Source organism: Danio rerio, chromosome 14, assembly GCF_049306965.1.
Source record: "Danio rerio strain Tuebingen ecotype United States chromosome 14, GRCz12tu, whole genome shotgun sequence".
NCBI lineage: Eukaryota > Metazoa > Chordata > Actinopteri > Cypriniformes > Danionidae > Danio > Danio rerio.
The window spans coordinates 51949282-51970111 of record NC_133189.1 but is presented as its reverse complement, the minus strand read 5'-3'; the positions used below and the strand labels follow the sequence as shown (position 1 = coordinate 51970111).

Here is a 20830-nt window from a genome sequence, read left to right as displayed (position 1 = left end):
TATATATATATACTTTTTTATCCTGTTACTATTTAGTAATATTAATGAGCATTTTACATTTATATTAAATTTTTAGTAAGCTGCAATGTAAGGACTGAAAATCTCTAAAGCCTATGTCTTTTGTGTACCGATAATTTGCAAAGGTGTTTACCGTTCATTCATGCTGGTGTAATATTTTTGGAAGTACAAAAATAACCAAGCAGCTAGCTATTAAAGCTTCCTCAATGGAGCAGTGTGTGGTTCGGTGTTGAGCCTGAATGTCTCACCTGTGTTTTCCTCTCCTGCAGCTGTTCTCCAGTCTCCACATCTCAGCTCATGCATGTCATTTGCTCATTACAGCACACGTAACTTCAGGCTGTGTGTATTCTGATGATGTGCTTTATTAGCTGTATGCTCTGAATATGGCAGCGGATGAAGTGTCTTCTGGGTGTTAATGGTTTTGCTGTGAATGTTGAACGTCTTGCGGTCGAGCTGAAAGCGCTGGAGATCAGACTTACTCATTTCATTTTCAGTCTGTCAGATTCAGGATTACGGATATGTTTTTAACTCTTGAACATGAGCATCTTCACATTTAACCCAAACTATAGGTGACAATGAAATTGTGTAGAAACCCGATTTCTTAAACCTTCTTAAAATATTACACATTTAATTATGGGCGATGATGTCATCCAAATTTAACCAGAATAGTCTTGTTCGTTTGTGCTTTGTTTGTGTTGATTTGCACTGATGAAATATCCGTTTGTGCTGTTTCTGTAATTAAAATATTGGTCCCACTTTATATTAAGTGTCCTTAACTACTATGTACTTGAATCAAAAAATAAATACAATGTACTTACTGTGTTTATAATGTATAAGAGATAATAATAAGAGATGTATAAGGGATAGAGGTTGGGTTATAGACAGGTTTGGTGGTGTGGGTAGGTTTAAGGGTGGGTTAAGGTGTAGGGAATGGTCAGCAGTGTATTTACAAATGTAGTTACAGAAGTTAATTACAGATGTAATTACATACCGGTATTTAATCAAGCATAATTACTCAATAAATACATGTATTTACACAATAAGTACATTGTAACAAACTATTAATTCCTGTGTAAGTACATATTAGTTAAGGCCACTTAATATAAAGTGGGACCAAAATATTACATATTGAATTATGCGATGATTGTCATCTGTAACCACGGGGAGTGACATAAACAACAGAAGTAGGATCCAAATGCAGGTTTAATGAGTAGTCAGGCAAGCAATGGTCAATACAGGTGTAAACGGGTATATGGAGACAGTCCAGAATCGTAGTCGAATAACAGGCAAGAGGTCACAAGGCAGGCGGCAAACAAGGACATAAGGATAAACTAGGCTAAGGTCAAAACACGGAGAAACAAGACAAGGAAAACGTGTTGTAGTGTTACTTTACAGTTAACAAGTTTCAGCAATGGGAGTGAGTGAGTGTGCAGCTTAAATAGTGTATGCAATCAGTCTCTGACAATCCTCAGGTGGTGCGAGTAATCAGTCTAGATGAGGAAGCATGCGTAAGTGTGACCGGAGTGCATGTATGAAAATGTAGTCCAGAAATGGCGGAATTGTAGTCCATGAGTTATAGTGAGAGAGATCCAGCGATCTATGGAGTTATGATCATTTGTGATTGTGACAGTCATCAGCCGCCGACATGCTGCATATTTATTCAAAATAGTCTCGTTCGTTTGTGCTGTAAAAATATTTGTTTGTGCTGTTTTGGTTTTTGAGATATTAAAATAATATTTGTAGGTTATTTAGCAGTTGGGCACCCCCCCCCCCCCCCATAATTCAATATTACATATTGAATTATGGATGATGATGTCATCAGCCTCTCCGACATTCCGCGTAGTCTCGTTCGTTTGTGCTGGTTTGTGTTACAAAAATATTTGTTTGTGCTGTTTTGGTTTTGAGATGTTAAAATAATATTTGTAAGTTATTTAGCGGTCACACAGCTCCCCACATCAAATTCAAATTCACCCTAAATAGTTTCATTCCTCTGTGCTTTCCTCCTGTGCTGTTTCTGTTGTTAAAATATTATGTATTGAAGTACGGGCGATAATGTCACCAGCCCCCCGACATGCTGCAAATTTAACCAAAATAGTCTTGTATGTTTGTGCTTCATTTGTGCTAGTTTGTGCTAAGTTCATTATGGTTGACTGTTTTATTTATTTATTTATTAATTAATTAATTAATTAATTTATTTATTTATTTATTTAGCCACAGTTTTATAATAATAATAATAATAATAATAATAATAATAATAATAACAATATTTCCCAGAGATGAGTTGCGACTGAAAGGGCATCCGCTGCGTAAAAACTTGCTGGATAAGTTGGCGGTTCATTCTAATATGGCGAACCCAGATTAATAAAGGGACTGAACCAAAAAGAAAATAAATAAATGAATGAATGAATAATAATAATAATAATAATAATAATAATAATAATAATAATAATAATAATAATAATACACAAAATAATAATACACAAAATGTTAATAAAAATGATGATGAAAATAAAATAATAATAATAATAATAATAATAATGATAATGATAATGATAATAAAAATGATAATAATGATCATAATAAAAATGATGATGACAATAGTAATAATAATAAACAACAACAACTGCTATTATTATTATTATTATTATTATTATTATTATTATTATTATTATGTTTTTGTTGGTAGTGGTAAGTAAATATTGCACAATATTTTACACACTTGTTAATAATAATAATAATAATAATAATAATAATAATAATAATAATAATAATAATAATAATAATAATAAAAATGTATTTAAAAATAGATGGTTATTATTATTATTATTATTATTATTATTATTATTATTATTATTATTATTATTATTATTATTATTATTATTATTTATATTATTGTTGTCATTATTATTATGCAGTACAATATTTTTTCCAGATTTATCATGCTACATAAAACCATACACCGTACAGGTTATAGTTTACATTAGTGTTCGAAATAAATAAATAAATAAATAAATAAATAAATAAATAAATAAATAAATAAATAAATAAATAAATAAATAAATAAATAAATAAATAAATAAATAAATAAATAAATAAATAAATAACCAAGTAATATGTATTGTAAGTGGTGGAGTGAAAAGGCTTAGATGTGCACAACCACGCAATGAAGAAAAAACTAAATCACAGGATGAAGAGATGAGAGAGGAGGAGAAGGAGGATCTGGAACGAGACGTAAACACAGCTGTGGTTTTCTGCTGACGACGACACACTTTTATGATGTTGTAGGAGGTGTGCAGCATCCAGAAAAATACATTTTTAAGCAGAGACACTTGCCAGTATGTAGACCATGTATTAAATTAAATAAACAATCTGTGGAGCAAGTTGATGAAAATAGGTGCAGGGTTTCATTATGGGGAGTTTTTATATTGAATTTTATGACTATTTAAGTTTTCCTGAAATGCACACCTTGAAAGTTGTGATTGGCAGAGCACATCAGGGGTCCGTTTTTCAAACGTGGATTACTCCATTAGCTGGATTTGGTTACTGACGATTTGACACAATCTAGGATCGTTTCGTTTTTCAAAGCTCATCTGAGAGTTGTTGTCAGCAACAGTTCTGCTAACTTAAACCTGCTCAGGAGCAGGTTTATTTAATGTAAACAGCAATAGATTGGGTCATTTCAAGCAAAGGTAATACTGAAAGTAATCTTTTTTTTAAATATTTCCCTAATGATGTTCATCAGAGCAAGGGAATTTTCACAGTATGTCTGATAATATTGTTTCTTCTGGAGAAAGTCTTATTTGTTTTATTTCAGCTAGAATAAAAGAAGTTTTTAATTTTTTAAACACCATTTTAATGACAAAAATTTTAGCCCCTTTAAGCAATTTTGTTTTCGATAGTCTACAGAACAAACCATCATCATTATACAATAACTTTCCTAATTACCCTAACCTGCCTAGTTAACCTATCTAATTAACCTAGTCGAGCATTTAAATGTCACTTTAAGCTGTTTAGAAGTGTCTTGAAAAAGATCTACTCAAATATTATGTACGGTCATCATGGCAAAGATAAAATAAATCAGTTATTAGAGATGAGTTATTAAAAGTATCATGTTTAGAAATGTGTTGAAAAGATCTGCTCTCCGTTTAACAGAAATTGGGGAAAAAAATAAATAGGGCGGCTAATAATTCTGACTTCAACTGTACATACATAGATACAAACACACATACATAGTGTATTGCTTTATTTATTCTTGTTCAGGATAAACAAATATTTCAACCAATTAAATTGTAAAAGGATTATAGCATACAATAATGTAATGTGTATTTTATATAGCGCATTTACTTTGTATGGCCATACACCCAAAGCGCTTCACAATCATGAGGGGGGTCTCTCCACACCACCACCAGTGTGCAGCATCCACTTGGATGATGCGATGGCAGCCACAGGACAACGATGCCAGTGCGCTCACCACACACCAGCTATTGGTGAAGTGAAGAGAAAGTGATAGAGCCAATTCGGTGGAAGGGGATGATTGGGAGGCCATGATCGTAAGGGCCGATAGAGGGACTTTGGCCAGGACACCGGGGTTACACCAGAAGTGCCATGGGATTTTTAATGACCACAGAAAGTCAGGACCTCGGTTTAACGTCTCATCCGAAGGACGGCGCCCACTGACAGTGTAGTGTCCCCTTCACTTTTACTGGGGCATTAGGACTCACACAGATCACAGGTTGAGCGTCCCCTGCTGGCCTCACTAACACCACTTCCAACAGCAACCTAGTGTTCCCTAGTGGTCTCCCATCCAGATACTGACCAGGCTCAGCCCTGCTTAGCTTCAGTGAGTAACTGGTCTTGGGCTGCTGGGTGATAGAATTCTGCAGATTTTTTATCAAATATTTCAATTCAATTAACTAATGTTTACATATGAGACCTTATTGTAAGTGTTACCTTATTATAATCTTATTGCAGTTTAATTTGTTTGCAACATTTGCTTAAACAAAATTGCACAGTCCCTTTTTTTCTCATTCTACCTAAGTAACCTTTTTATGCAGCTTATCTCAATATTGTGAAAATACCAATTATCCTAATAAAAGCTTGAGCAATTATCACAACACGAAAAGGTAACACCACCACATGCCTACTCGATACTTCTTGCTAAATGTAAATTGTGAATGTTGTGTCTCATATTTCATGTTCTACCTCTTATTTTTATTTTATTTTTTTAAGTCAGTCGAAACCCTTGTGCTCCTCCAGGTATTGTTACCTGTTCCGTCCCGCAGGTTACGTCTTTATAATTGGTGCTTGTTGACTTCAGTTCTGTCTCTGGATAATTATCTTGCTTTGCTTTCGGTCCCTGAAGACTGGGTTACAGGTGACTTCATGTTAGATGCGGTTCAGGCTGTTCTGTTTCTCAGGTTGGGTGTGAGGACACACACTGGCACTCTCGCAAAGTCACAGGGTGATTTAAGCAGCACCTCATGGATATGCACTGCTGAGAGCAAAACAATAGAAGAAATTTATTTTTAAACAGCATTGGAAATGTAAAAATCAAAAGGTATATAAGCAACAATAAAATATATACAAGATAAACTAAATTGTGGCTGTAAAAAGTTGCCTGAAAGGATGATTACAGACATGTTTTTTTTTTTTTTTTCAGTAAATGTAGTATTTTTGGATCGGTACAAATATATAAACCAATGTGAATATAAAAATTCTGTTAAATTTTGACATCTTTTTTATGATAATGGTTTACCATCATGTCATCCATCCATCCATCATTTTTATCCATTCATTCATCAATCCTTTATTTTTATTCATCCTTCCATCTATTATTTTTTATTTATTATTTATCATTTTATCCATTCATTCATTCATCCATAATGTTTATCTATCCGTTGTTTTTGTACATACATCCATCTATCCATCCTTCCATCATTTTTTTATTCATTTCTTCATCCACCCATCCATCCATCCTCCATTTATCCATCCATCCATCATTTTCATTCATTCATTCATTCATTCATTGTCATCCATTCATCATGTTCATTCGTTCATTTATTCATTTATCATTTTAACTCATTCATTCATTCATTCGTTCATCCATTCATTCATCATTGTCATTCATTCATTCATCCATCCATCATTTTCATTCATTCATTCATTCATTCATTTATTCATTATTGCATCATTGTCATTCATTCATCCATTCATCATGTTCGTTCGTTCATTCGTTCATTTATCATTTTAACTCATTCATTCATTCATTCATTCATTCATTCATTCATTCATTCATTCATTCATTCATTCATCATTGTCATTCATTCATTCATCCATCCGTCATTGTCATTCATTCATTCATTCATTCATTTATTCATTCATTCATTCATTCATTCATTCATTTATTCATCCTTCCATCCTCCCATCCATCATTTTTTATCCATTTATCCATCTATCCATCCATCCATTCATCCATCCATCAATCGTTTGTATCCATTCATTCATCCATCAATCATTTTATCCATCCATCCATCCATCCATCCATCCATCCATCCATCTTTTATCCACCTATCCAACATTTTTATTCATTTATTTATAATTTTTATCTATCCAATGTTTTTTATTCATCCATCATCCATCCATCCATCCTTCCATCATTTTCATTCATTCATTCATGCATTAATTAAGTCATTCATTCATTCATTCATTCACCCATAATTTTCATTTGTTCATTCATTCATTCATCATTGTCATTCATCCATCCATCTATCATTTTCATTCATTTGTTTTTTGTTCGTTCTTTTGTTCGTTCATTCATTTATAGTTTTAACTCATTAATTAATTAATTCATTCATTAATTCATTCATTCATTTATTCAACATTTTCCTTCATTCATCATTTTCATTCATCCATCCATCCATCCATCCATCCATCCATCCATCCATTCATCATTTTCATTAATTAATTAATTCAATTGTTCATTCATTTATTCATTCATTCATTCATTCATTCATTCATTCATTCATTCATTCATTCATTCATTCATTCATTTAATCATCCTTCCATCCTCCCATCCATAATTTTTATTCATTTATCCATCTATCCATCCATCCAACCATCTATCCATTTTGTGTCATACTTAAATATGCTTTTTATAATAATAATTAATGTTGATTTAGAATAAACAAATCAATAAATAAACAAATGGAATGCTTGATTAAAAACAGGACACTAACCACTGTAAAAAAAAATGCTGGGTTCCACACAATCGATTTGGAAAAATTTAAGTTAACCTATTACTATTTACAAACTTAATTGAATTGAACATTAAACAACTGTCACAAACTCAAGCGTTGTGCTGTTTCAGCTTAATTTAAACAAGTAGTTTAAACACCAATCCATTCAATATTCCATCTTTTAATGCATGCATGAAGTGAACAGCTTGAAAATAATATATATGTAAATATATATATATATATATATATATATATATATATATATATATATATATATATAAATATATATATATAAATATATATATATATATATATATATATATATATATATATATATATATATATATATATATATATTATTTTCAAGCTGAATATATATATATATATATATATATATATATATATATATATATATATATATATATATATATATATATATATATATATATATATATATTCAACGAGTAATTTTATTGCATAACCCACTGATAACAGTTCCAATACAAGTTACATGTTACAACATTACATGAGTGTGTGTGTGTGTTTGTGTGTGTGTGTTTGTGAGTGTGTGTGTTTGAGAAGCTCAGTGGTGTCCTGCTGCTGAATGAGACCGTGCAATTAGCTTCCTACATAGTGTGGGTGGTTAAATACAGCCGCTGCTCCCCCTGCGTCTGCATCACTCTGCTTTTGTGAGAGCTTTTATAGTGCGAGTGCTGTTTCCTCGGCCTATCAGCTTGAGCCATATGGGCTCTCTCTCCGTCATTTTGACTGTAGGTGTTTTTAGACAGCTAAGTGGGTCTGTAGTGAAAACAATTATATGGAGATGCTCTCTCTCTCTCTCTCTCGCTCTCTCTCTTTCTTTCTGTGGGTTTGGTGCTAATCCAACAGTCGGCAGAGATTTTTGGCTCTTCTACTCTTTAGACTAGATGCTCTCTGAATTTCTCTCTCGTTGTTTGTGTAAGGTTGCTCTGACTGTCTGGCTTTCTCTGTTGAGTCATTAGAGTGAGTTATAGTTGCTTTTGGAGCCCAAGCGAATTCATCGTCTGGCTGATATTTGCTCCAATGTGCCGTCACAAACATAATAACTTTTTTTGGTTTGTTTTCCATGTCTGCCAAACAGGAGGTCTGCATAGCATGAATGGTACACAGTAGTGTGATAGCTGGGACGGCTGATGTGTTTTGGATTAATATTTGTGTATAATTGCACAGTGGAGAAAAACGGAATGGATATTCAGAGAAAGAGAAGATTGTCAATATTTGGTGTGTGTAAATGTAGAATGGTGTACATAAAACCCAGTGTTTACTTTAGTCTCAGTGAAATAAAATGTCTCTAAGTGACTGAATTTTTGGTCGTCTTTCCATGAAACCCCCCTCTGAGATATATGAAGTTTTTTTTTTGGTACCGGAATGAACTGATAAGTGTGTAAATCAGAGCGATACTTAAGATAGATGTGAGAGTGCAGATGTGGAGACAGGAAGACTCCTGGTGGAAAGTGGCGCTGATCAACACTTTATATAATAAGTTGTTCGCTATCATGTTCAATGTTCATTCATTTATTTTCTTGTCGGCTTAGTCCCTTTTTTAGTCCGGGGTCGCCACAGCGGAATGAACCGCCAACTTATCCAGCAGGTTTTTACGCAGCGGATGCCCTTCCAGCTGCAACCCATCTCTGGGAAACATCCACACACATAATTATACACTACTGACAATTTAGCCTACCCAATTCACCTGTACCGCATGTCTTTGGACTGTGGGGGAAACCGGAGCACCCGGAGGAAACCCACACGAACGCAGGGAGAACATGCATTCTTGCTGTGAGGCGACAGCACTACCTACTGCGCCACTACGTCACCCATGTTCAATGTTAATGCTGATTATGTTTAAAATATTATTAACAACATATTGGATTTTATCTTTCAAATTATACATCTGATAGCACAATGTAAGGGCAATTTGTAACGTATACCTGACAACAGTTCCGTTTTTCCTGGGAGTCTCCCGTATTTCTCCCGTATTTTGTTATTTCTTCTGGAAAACCCCAGTGAAATCTCTCCCAACCACCCCTCCCGCCTTTCTTTTTTAGTACAGTCTGTCGCCAACTATGGTATTGGATGGATAAACCAAAAAGCAAGTGAATGGATGAATGAAAAGTTATTTTCATTAAATTTTACAAAGCCGATTTTAACAACTAAAAGTTTGTTAAACAAGAATTGTAAAAACTGAATTTTAAATTAATAGGTCTGGGTTGTTTTGGCCCAAATTTAGGTATCCTATAAAAAAACCGCTATGATGCATTTGTTCACTCACTCATTCATTTATTTTATTTTTTCATTAAATGTTTTATGTATATATTTGTATTTTATTTTTGTTAATATTTTTTTATACATAGAGTAGATGTGCATGCCAAAAACACCACATTGCTACATATGGTTTTATGCAAGTTATGTAACAAAGCAGGGTATATTTTTATCTCAAATATGTATTTATTTATTATTGTTTATTCATTCATTCATTTTCTTTTTGGCTTAGTCCCTTGTGGTCACCACAGCGGAATGAACCGCCAACTTATCCAGCGTATGTTTTATGGAGCAGATGCCCTTCAGCTGCAACCCATTACTGGGAAACATCCATACACACTTATTAACACACATACACTACAGACAATTTAGCTATCCCAATTCCCCTATAGCGCATGTCTTTGGAATGTGGGGGAAACCAGAGCACCCGGAGGAAGCCCACGCCAACACAGGGAGAACATGCAAACCCCAACTGACCCAGCCTATTTATTTATTTATTTATTTATTTATTTATAGTATATATATATATATATATATATATATATATATATATATATATATATATATATATATATATATTTTTTTTTTTTTTTTTTTTTTTTTTTTTTTTTTTTTTTTTCTGCCCAGAACGCCATCATGTCTGCAAGCTAAGTAAGAAATCAGCATTGACACTAACTTTTTTGGATTTTTTTTTTTGAGCGATTGTTTATTTATTTATTTATTCATTTATTTATTTATGATTTTTAAATTATATTTTACAATTTAGTTATTTTTTTTTTATTTATTAATTTTATTTAATTATTTATTAATTTTTTCATATTGTTTTATTTTTATTTTGTTACTTTTTAAGCATTGATCAGACCTATGTGCGTGCCCAAAACGTCATAACGCCACATATGATTTTTTATTTATTTATTTAGTTAATTTATATATATATATATATATATATATATATATATATATATATATATACAAGCTAGTAGTAAATCAGTGTTGACTCGTATTCTTTTCACAACATAAGTGTACCCTCAAGCACGCGCAATCACGCAAACGCTGCGCCGCTCGGAAGGAACAGGAGCACAGGACAGCCTGCGCACAAACTCTGTTCATCTTTGTCAAGGGCAATTCATTTAAACGGATGAGCTCAGACAAGTCGGCTGGCTGTTTCCACTCGTCGGGCTTTTGCAGCAGAGCTTTTGATTGGCTGATTGTATTATTGTATGCAAATCCGCTCGGGGTTGCAGCCAGTAGGTGAAAGGCTCGCGCTGGTGTGGCTCTCGAGACCCGGAGCGCGAGCGCGGAGAAGCGGCTTTCCGCGGAGCTGTCCAGTCCTGGAGGTGCTGAAACGCAGGATTCCACTCCAGTTTATTTCTTTCTTCCGCGGAGCTGTCCACTCCAGGAGGTGCTGAAATCAGGATTTCACTTCAGCCGGAAGGAATGCACAAACTCCGAGGACGCTGTACTGCATAGATATTCTACACGGGATTGGATTTACTTCGCATCACTTAACATTGTTGCTCATCAAGTAGTGCAGTGTGCTATTTTTCAAAACCTCAATTGGAAATACGTTTCTGGATGACTTGTGGTTGGACACACAGGTATGTTGTTTCTTCTTTTTCTGTAGCTCGTTGTGATTTAAGATCATGCTTCGTGTGTGTGGAAGCAGAGGATTTCGAGTGTGGTTTAATACGCATTCACTGTGTTATTTGGTGCTGGGATTTAATAGAAGGGAACAACGGAAAGCACTTTGGATGTGGAGTGTGAATAATTTACCATATTGTGCAGTGACATTCAGCGTAGCGGGCAGATCTGACGGAATAGTAGCCGTGCTTGATGGAGGGTGATGAAGTTAGACGAGCTTTTACCATATGCTGTTTTCGGGGACAAGTTCACTCGTCGGTCGATAGGATGCTATGTTGCCTCAAATAACAAAAATAAAAACAAAACAATAAAAAAAATAGATAAAAAGTAGCGTTCGTACGGGACACTGAGCAAAGCTCGTGGCCGTTTAATTTAGCCGCAGAGTACTTAGCAAGTTGTTTTTCTTAGCACGCAAATCCTTGAGTGACACCGTGCGCGCGCTCCCGGGGATTATACTCTTGTTTTCCTCGTGCAGATTCAATCTGGCGTGCGCGTGTATATGGAGATCGCTGGTAATTGACATGGCTGCTGGAGACGGGCGACAAATTGGTGTCTGTAGTGCAATTATACGGAGCCGTTCACATAGGACGTGTTCTTGCGTCCAAAAACAGATCGAAGGAGCGCAGAGGTGGTTTAACTAGTTAAACTGGTGCTACTTGACAGCAGGTTGCGACACAGCGATCAGAGATGTCTGTTTAATGCGTGCGTACAGAAATCGACTGCTAGAAAATATGAAAGCCTGGTGAATACAAGAGCGAGCGTCCTGCGTGAACCGTTTTAACGTGTTGTGATTGACTCTGTTGTAGAATTTGTATTAAGGGGGCGATATGGTCATTAAATAGTTTTAACTTCTAATATTTACAATATTAAAGGGATAGTTCACCTCAAAATGAAAATGTACTCAGCATTTACTCACCCTCAAGTGCACTCAAAAATATGTTTGCTCCTAGTTCAAAGTACTTAAACAACACAACTGTGAAGATTTTATTGTGGAATTTTTTATCTTCAATCCACTTGAATGTGTTGCATTAACTTAATAATTTTGTGTTGGGACAACATGAATGAATTGTGTGGAACTCTGCATTCTTTACAATGTGTTTCCATATCTTTGTGTTTCCTTTTTCGATAAAACACAAAAGAAGATACTTTAAAAAATGTTAGAAACCTGTAAAAATTTACTTCAATAATAGTTTAAAAATCAAACTACGTTAACATTTTTCAAATGATCTTCTTTAAAATATGAAACTTGATCAGCGAGCGTAGATAAATAATGGCAGAGTTTTGTTTTGGCTGAACTGTTTCTTTAGGGATTAATCCTTATAGATGCAGATTGATGTGGTAATAATAGGTTAAATTAGCGAGAGTCCTGTCAACCACTTTAACGCGTTAGTGAGTAATTATATAGTACAGCATAATTCTGGATATTTTTTGGGGGGAAACAAATGTTTTTTTTTTTTGTTTTTTTTTTAATATTCAATCCACTTAAATTTGCTACGTTAACTTAATCAAATTGTGTTGAGACAACATGAATGAATTGTGTAGAACCCTGCATTTTTTACAGTGTGTTTCCTTACCTTTATGCTATTTCTTTTTCTGTTTATATAAAATTTTTTGAAAAATGTTAAAAACCTGTAAACACTAACTTCTAAATTAAAGTAGTAAAAAACTAACTATGCAAATAAACATTTTTCAAATTAACTTCTTCAAAATAAACTCGATTAGGTTTTGTCAAGTGATGGTTGAGTAGCAGAGTTTTGTTTAGGGCGAACTGTTTCTTTAAGGGTTAATCCTTGTAGATGCAGATTAATGGGGCATTAATAGGTTAATATAGGTTCCCTGCATGAACCACTTTAATGTGTTCTGATTTGTTCATGCTTTATTTTTCTATATACACTCTTAAGTATTAGTGAGTGAGTGAGTATATGGTTATCATAGTTCAAACCTACAGCCAAATCATTCTAGAACTTCATTTACATTATTAAAGGGACATTTTACCTCAAAATGAACACTTACTCAGCATTTACTCACCAGTGCTCTCAAACATTTATTTTTTGTTGGTAGTTCAAACTACTTTTTTTAAATTAGCCTAAACAACAAAATTCTGGAGATAGTTTTAGAAAATATAATGTTTGTTTTTGTTCAATCCACTTTTGATTTGATATATTAAGTATCGAATTGTGTTGGAACAACGTGAACGAGTTGTGTGGAACGCTGCATTTTTTACAGTGTGTTTCCATACTTTTATGCGTTTCCTTTTTTGGTTCAACATGAAAGAAGATACTTTGAAAAGTGGTAAAAACTTGTAAACATTGACTTCCATATTAGCATGAAAACAAATGTAATTAACTTCTTGACAATAAGAAACTTGATGAGGTTTGTGACAAGGGATGGTTGAGTAGCAGGTTTGTTTTGGGTGACCTGTTTCTTAAAGGGATAATCCTTGTAGATGCAGATTAATAGGTTAAATTGGCGTCCTGCAGACCGGAAACACAAGCTCGTGCTAGGTGAACTCTGACCTGTGAAATCGCATCACTTGACTGTGTGACACCAACCGAGGATCAAAACATGACCTCTCTGGACAGAAATGTAAAATATGGACCAATCGCTCGCTTTTTAAGATGTTTAATCATCTTGTTTAATCCCGCCCCTTTTCACACTGCCATACAGAATTTTGCAAGCTCAAACTGATTGAATATCTTCCAGCATTTGTGCATGCTTTATTGTTCTAAATACAGTCTGACGTGGACTGTAAGTGATTATATGAATTGATCCTACAGCCATATCCTTAAAGAACTTCATTTGCGCTATTAGCATTTACTCACCTTCAAGTGTTTTTATACCTTTATGTATACATGTCAACATTGGAAATGTTGAAAATACGATGAAAATAAGGGATCCCCCTCCCCAAGAATAAATAAATAAATAAATACGTAAATAAATAAAAAAAATAAAATAAAAATAAATAAATAAATATCTGAAGCTGTTTAATGGTAAATAAACTGTTGAAACAGTCAGTATTATTAATATTATTATTGTTGTTGTTGTTGTTGTTGTTGTTGTTGTTGTTGTTATTATTATTATTATTATCATTCATTTTCTTTTCGGCTTAATCCCCTTATTAATCTGGGGTCGCCACAGCGGAATGAACCGCCAACTGCACATATTTTACGCAGTGGATGCCCTTCCAGCTGCAACCCAACATTGGGAAACACTCATACATTCTCATTCCCACGCATACACTATGGACAATTTTAGCTTGCCTAATTCATCTATACTGCATGTCTTTGGACTTATGGTGGAAACCGGAGCACATGGAGGAAACCCACGTGAACAAGTGGAGAACATGCAAATTACATACAGAAATGCCAACGGACCCAGCCGAGGCTCGAACCAGTGTCCTTCTTGCTGTGAGGCGACAGAACTACCTACTGCACCACCATGTCGCCCATTATTATTAATATTATTATTATTGTTGTTATTATCTGTATATGTCTGTTCAAACACGCACCCAAAACCTAGAGTTTCCATTTACAGTCAATTTCAAATCGCATGCACAGCATCCATATGGGAAACAGCATCCATTTATCATTATGGATCACTATCATTTATCACTATCACAGTCACACAGCACTACATGAACTGACATAGGAGGGGCAACCTTATGGAATTAGTTTTGTACCAAATAATACGCACAAAACCTTTCCATACAACGGCACCTGTAATAGAAAGGAATGGAATCCTGCTGTTTTTATATTTATTTAAAGGTGTTTTCATGCCCAAATAAAATTAAAGCACAGAACAAACTCACGTTTAAGAGCAAGGGTTGTTCGGTATGTTTTGCTTGGTATGGTTTGCGTATAAGGAGGATCGGCTCTTTGATGTTTATTGCCACCCTTCATAGAAACATTGAAAATACTGTTGAAATATGGGAAAATACCTTTATAGGATGATAGTGGGATGCAATCATGAAATACAGGATAATCCCGGGAAAAACAGGAAGGTTGACAGGCATGCATTTCCCTTTCCGGTAAAACACACATGAAGATATGTTGAAAAAATCTACGGAAGTCAGCGTTTATCAAAATAACTTGAGCAAATGATGGCAGAGGTTTGGGTGAGCTGTTTCTTTAAGGGCTAATCCTAGAAGCAGATTGATTGGGCACTAATAGGTTAAATAAACAGCATGCATGCAATCAAATAGCTAATCCTTATTAGATTGGTAATCTTGGTCAGAATGGGTTTAACACTGTATGCATTACTCTAATATGTTTACCACCATGTTCACGAGGAGATTTATTTCCAATATTGCCTATCCTTACCAATCAATAAGGAGTTTCCACAGTTCACAGCTCTCCGAGATAGGTTGTAGGCGTTATTCAGTACATTTCCTTTTCTTTATGGCAGCAACATTTGAGAACATCACCTCAAGAGACCGCATTGTAGTTGGTGTTTTTCGTGCTATTGATATTTGAAGCCAAGATGTTCTCAATCTGTCCTGTTTTGCTGGAATATTTAGATTTTCTCCCTGCCAAGCATTGACGTAGCATCAGTTTGTGTACGCTTTGTTTGGAGCCAGTGCTTCGTGAGCACTATTTACAAAGTAAGAGAAAAAGTATATAACCGCTAAAGTAATACATAAAAGAGTTTTAAGGTGGGTGGAAATGCAGGGACCACCTGCTCGGCGTATGACTGATGAGACTCATAGTTAATGTATGAGAACCCAGCGAGGGTCAGCTACAGTGTGAGCTCTTATGCGTTTTCAGCTCCAGTGATTCTGATGCACAGCGAGTTTCTAGATCAAATGAGTATAGGTGCAATCCTGGCACTTCTTTTTTTTTAGTTGTAGCAAAGGATGAACTGAAGACAAAGACTCTACAGGGAACTCAAACAGTGCAAGAAGCGAGAGGAACAACAGACAATCGCTTCTCCCACACAGAGAGACATGCATATTCACACATATACAGTGGAGAAGCCTCAGATCTGACAAACACGCATTAAAAACCACTGAATAGGCTATTTAATATGCCTCCAGAGCAGATGGCACTCAAACAAATCTGGAAGACACATAGCTGGAGAGATTAAGAAAAGAGCACAATAGATCAGCTTTAGAAGTGGAAATGGACTGTGTTTTGCATCGTCGGCATTGGATCTTCCGCACCCGTTCTCTCGCTCTTCTCCAACTCTCCACTTTCAGAGTTTCGCCCAATTATTGTAAATTTTTCAGCAGCAGGTGGGAGAGCTGCTGTAATGCGGTGCTGTGCACTCATGTGAGAAACGCTGCTCACAGTGGAAATAAATGTAGGCACCGTTACGCATGAGAGTGGTTCAGCATGCAACATCATGGGAGAGCTTCCTAAAAATCACCTCTAAAAGGAAACTACTTAACAGGTAGTTTTACCTGCGAAATAAACTAGGTATTCACCCTCAAATCAGTCTAATCTTTGCGGCTCTGAAAACGACTGTCTTTTGTGTCCCTCAATAGATTGCTGTGAAGAAATGAGGTTGTTTCTGCAACTGGAATGATAATAGAAGTGTTAATTTGTCAATTTCCTCAAAATATTGTGCTATTCAAATAATTCTCACAATTCTCATGTTTTTATTCACAAATTCTGACTTTTACCTCATAATTTTGAACTTTTATTCGACACTTCATCTCTTGCATTTTTAGTTCATATCTTATCATCATGGCTGTTTTCTCTGAAATGTGAGACAAATCATTGCTATCTCATGGCAATTTGTAACTTTTTGATTTAGTGGTGGATTCATATGAATTTGTGTGATCTCATTCTTATACTTTAGTACAGTGGTTCTCAAACTTTTTTCATCAAGTACCACCTTAGAAAAAAATTGTCTCTACAAGTACCACCCAAATGAGCAGTATTGAAATACAGTAACGTAGTAGGCCCTTAAAGCAGCTACAACTCTGCACATTTAAAAAACCTGGCAGATTACCTCAGAAATATAGCCTCTATATAATACATGGCATATTATATACATCATTTTTAATAAATTTTCGATTATATGTAGCATGTACATGACATATTTCATTCCTCCCTGTACCACTAGAAGGAAGCCCACGTACAACTAGTGGTACACGTACCACAGTTTGAGAACCACTGTTTTAGTATGATTTGCTCATCTCCCATTGACCGTTGGGTTTAGGTCAGGGGTTTTCACACTGTGGGTCGCGACCCACTAGTGGGTCGCACAGTGAACAAAGGTTGGTCGCGCAACGTCATATAGCTGCAGCTATTTACATTGCGGTGAATAAAAACGTACGATTGACAGCAATAACTTAAAAACCTCTTACCCTAAAAATATCTAAAGTGTGCTTCCTACAAAAAGACATAGCTGGTTATGTCTCACAGCTGTCTTTTTCTCTTTTTTTTCGCTCGACATTACAAGCACTGCTCTGTTTGATCTCTCGATCTCTAGAACTCGCGCAGAGCAGAGCTCTTAGTAAGGGACCATCGGAAAAGTGCTTATTTTTCGTTTTTTTTCGGGGTTTTTTTGCTTTGTCCTGTGTGTTTTATTTTAAACACTTCTAATTTTCTCTTAAATGAGCACAAACAGTTATTAAAGTAGTCGAATGCTTCATTATAGATCTGTGCAGTCTTGCATTAACACCTCTGTTATCAAACAAAACACAATGAGAGATTCATTTGCTGTTCTTGACTAAATAAATATAGTAACTTTAATCAATATGCAAATATAATTAAAAGTAAAATAGATTTTATAGCTTTATTTAATTTCTGGATAGGCCATTGATTTTAATAGGCTAAACCTTTTATTTTATTGTCAATATTTTCTAATGTTTGCTATGTGTTCTATCATTTGAAGCTATTTGTTGTCCCACATTTTTTACATCCCAACGTTGACAGGCTGTTTTTTTTGTAAACCAGCATTGGACCAATAATGGACTAATTCCACTGTTGTTTTAAAAGGAGTGATTTAAATTACACAAAAAGTGAACCCATTTGTTTGTCCATATTTACTTCAACATTATTTTAGGACAACACAAATGTTCTTTTTTTCATTGTATTATAGAGTATTATAAAATACAGCACTGCAAAAAATGTTACTCACTTACAGTTGAAGTTAAAATTATTAGCCCTGTTTTGATTTTTTTTTCTTTTTGAAATATTTTCCAAATGATGTTTGACAGAGCAAGGAAGTTTTTACAGTATGTCTGATAATATTTTTTTCTTCTAGAAAAAAGTCTTATTTGTTTTATTTCGGCTAGAATAAAAGCAGTTTTTAATTTTTTAAAACTATTTTTGGGACAAAATTATTAGCCCCTTTAAGCTATTTTTTTTTCGATAGTCTACAGAACAAACCATCGTTATAGAACAACTTGCCTAATTACTTTAACCTGCCTAGTTCACCTTATTAACCTAGTTAAGCCTTTAAATGTCTCTTTAAGCTGTATAGAAGTGTCTTGAAAAATATCAAGTAAAATATTATTTACTGTCATCATGGCAAAGATAAAATAAATCAGTAATTGAAAATGAGTTATTAAAACTATTACGCTTAGAAATGTGCTGAAATTTTTTTTCCCCTCCATTAAACAGAAATTGGGGAAAAAAATAAACGGACACTAATAATTCAGGGGGGCTAATAATTCTGACTTCAACTGTAGTTTTTGTCCCAAAATCTAAAAGCTTTTAAATCAAAAAGCATTTTTTTTAAAAAAGCAAAACATTTGGTCTTGTTTTAAGAAATAATTTGCCAGAATTTAGCAAGTTTTTCCTTAAAACAAGCAAAATAATCTGCCAATTTGGTAAGGAAAATAGTTTTTGCTTTTGCTTGTTTTTTTGAGATAAGATTATTTAAGATTTTTTAAAAACTCAACTAATTTTGGCATATTATTATTATTTTTATTTTAAAAACAGAAGACAGTCTATTTGCTTGTCTGTAATTTGTAGATATTTGATCTAGAAAGAAGACAAAAACTCTAGCCCTCTGAGGTTGCCAGATCATGCCAGAGTGACCAGCATCTTCGCCAGCAATACTTTGTTGATTTTGGTCAGACAAATAAGTAATGTAATGTGTATGTATGTAGTGCATTTATTGTGCATGGCCATACACCCAAAGCGCTTCACAATCATGAGGGGGTCTCTCCACGCCACCACCAGTTTGCACCATCCACTTGGATGATGCAACGGCAATCGCTGGACAACGGCATCAGTTTACTCACCACACACCCAGCTAAAGGTCAAGTGGAGAGACAGTGATAAAGCCAATTCAGTAAATGGGAGGCCACAAGGGCTGATAGGGGGTATTTGGCCAGGACAACGGAGTTACCCCCTTTCTCATGGGGTTTTCAATGACCACAGAGAATCAGGATCTCAATTTAACATCTCATCCGGAAGACGGCACTCACTGACAGTACAGTGTCACCTTCACTCACACAGACCATATGTTGAGCGCGCCCTGCTGGCCCTTCCAACGCCACTTCCAACAGCAACGTAGTTTTCCCATGTGGTCTTATAAATAAACTTGCTGAGGCTGGATTGGAACACATTTTCTCCACAGCACATACAATAATGTGACTTTTTAGAATGATGTAATTTATCAAAATTCATTTTATTTGCATAATATATTGCACAGATTCAACCCTACTGCCCACATGGGAAAAGTACGACAATGTAAATAGAGACAGAACTGCAAACTCATGTGCAAAGCTGACACTGTTTATCAGAGCACTTTATCTTTCTGGGCTTTTTAAAGAAGAGTTAAACACAGGAATGCCTTTAATTCAATTTTTCTTCTGCCCAGAGTAATACCATTCTTTCTTTTAAACTGCAATGGCTCGCAGCAACAGTATGATCTTATTCTTATTTAACAAACAATTAAAACAACAAAAATGTTTAGCATTTAACACCTTTTACATGACAGCTATAGAACAAGAAAGCAGAATCCGGGACATGTTAGGCGATTTAGAAATCTTGGCTGAATGCACTTTTTAAGTTCCAAATAGAGGACACGTCCGGGAAATGAGGATGTATTGTCACCCTAAATAATGAGCTGGATCAGTCTATTTAGTAAAAGGCTTTTCTTTTTCGCGTGTCCTTACGCTCTTCTCAAAGCTACTACAAAAGTCAAAACAGATGTCCAGATGACTCTGTGGGTCTGCAGCAGCAGAGCATCCGAGTTTGTGGAGTTTCTCACACACACAGAACCGGGCCGCTTAGGTAAAGTCTTATGTGTGGGAAGTGCTGGTGTTGAATTGGGTATCACACTTTAAACGCTTTAAATGAGGCTTGCACAATGTGCGCTCCCTGCTGAAAAATCCAGCTTAAACCAGCCTAGGATGCTTGGCTGGTTTTAGCTGGTCAACCAGGTTGGTTTTAAAGTCATTTTGGCCACTTCCAGGCTGGTTTACAGCCATTTCTAGCCTGGTTTTAGCTGGTCAGGCTGAAAAGTGACCAGCTAAAACCATCTAAAACTAGCTTGACCAATCTGGATTAAGCTGGACATAGCTGGTTTTGGCTGCGGTCCCAGCCTGGCTAGGCTGGTCAAGCTGGTTTTAGCTGGTCATCTCCCAGCCGGACCAGCTAAAACGAGGCTGGAAATGGCTGGAAACCAGCCTGGAAGTGGCCAAAACCCCTCTAAAACCAGCCTGGTGGACCAGCTAA

The 20830-nt window shown here is 35.2% G+C and overlaps 1 protein-coding gene across 4 annotated transcripts in view; it reads left to right on the top strand.

Annotated features, from left to right (window-relative positions):
- The window catches only part of fstl5 (follistatin-like 5), a 389212-nt gene that overhangs the window by 66581 nt on the left and 301801 nt on the right, over positions 1-20830 (top strand). The window contains exon 1 of one of the 4 annotated variants that reach the window (XM_073921520.1): positions 10596-11149. The exons of 1 other annotated variant lie outside the window; for it this stretch is intronic. Coding sequence is in view for 1 of the 3 variants with exons in the window: in NM_001031842.2 (NP_001027012.2) it covers positions 11127-11149 (23 nt within the window). In the remaining 2 variants the exon portion in view is untranslated. Of the gene's footprint in view, positions 1-10595; positions 11150-20830 lie in introns of those variants that run through there. 2 more of the 4 variants (NM_001031842.2, XM_073921521.1) reach the window with 2 other exon arrangements.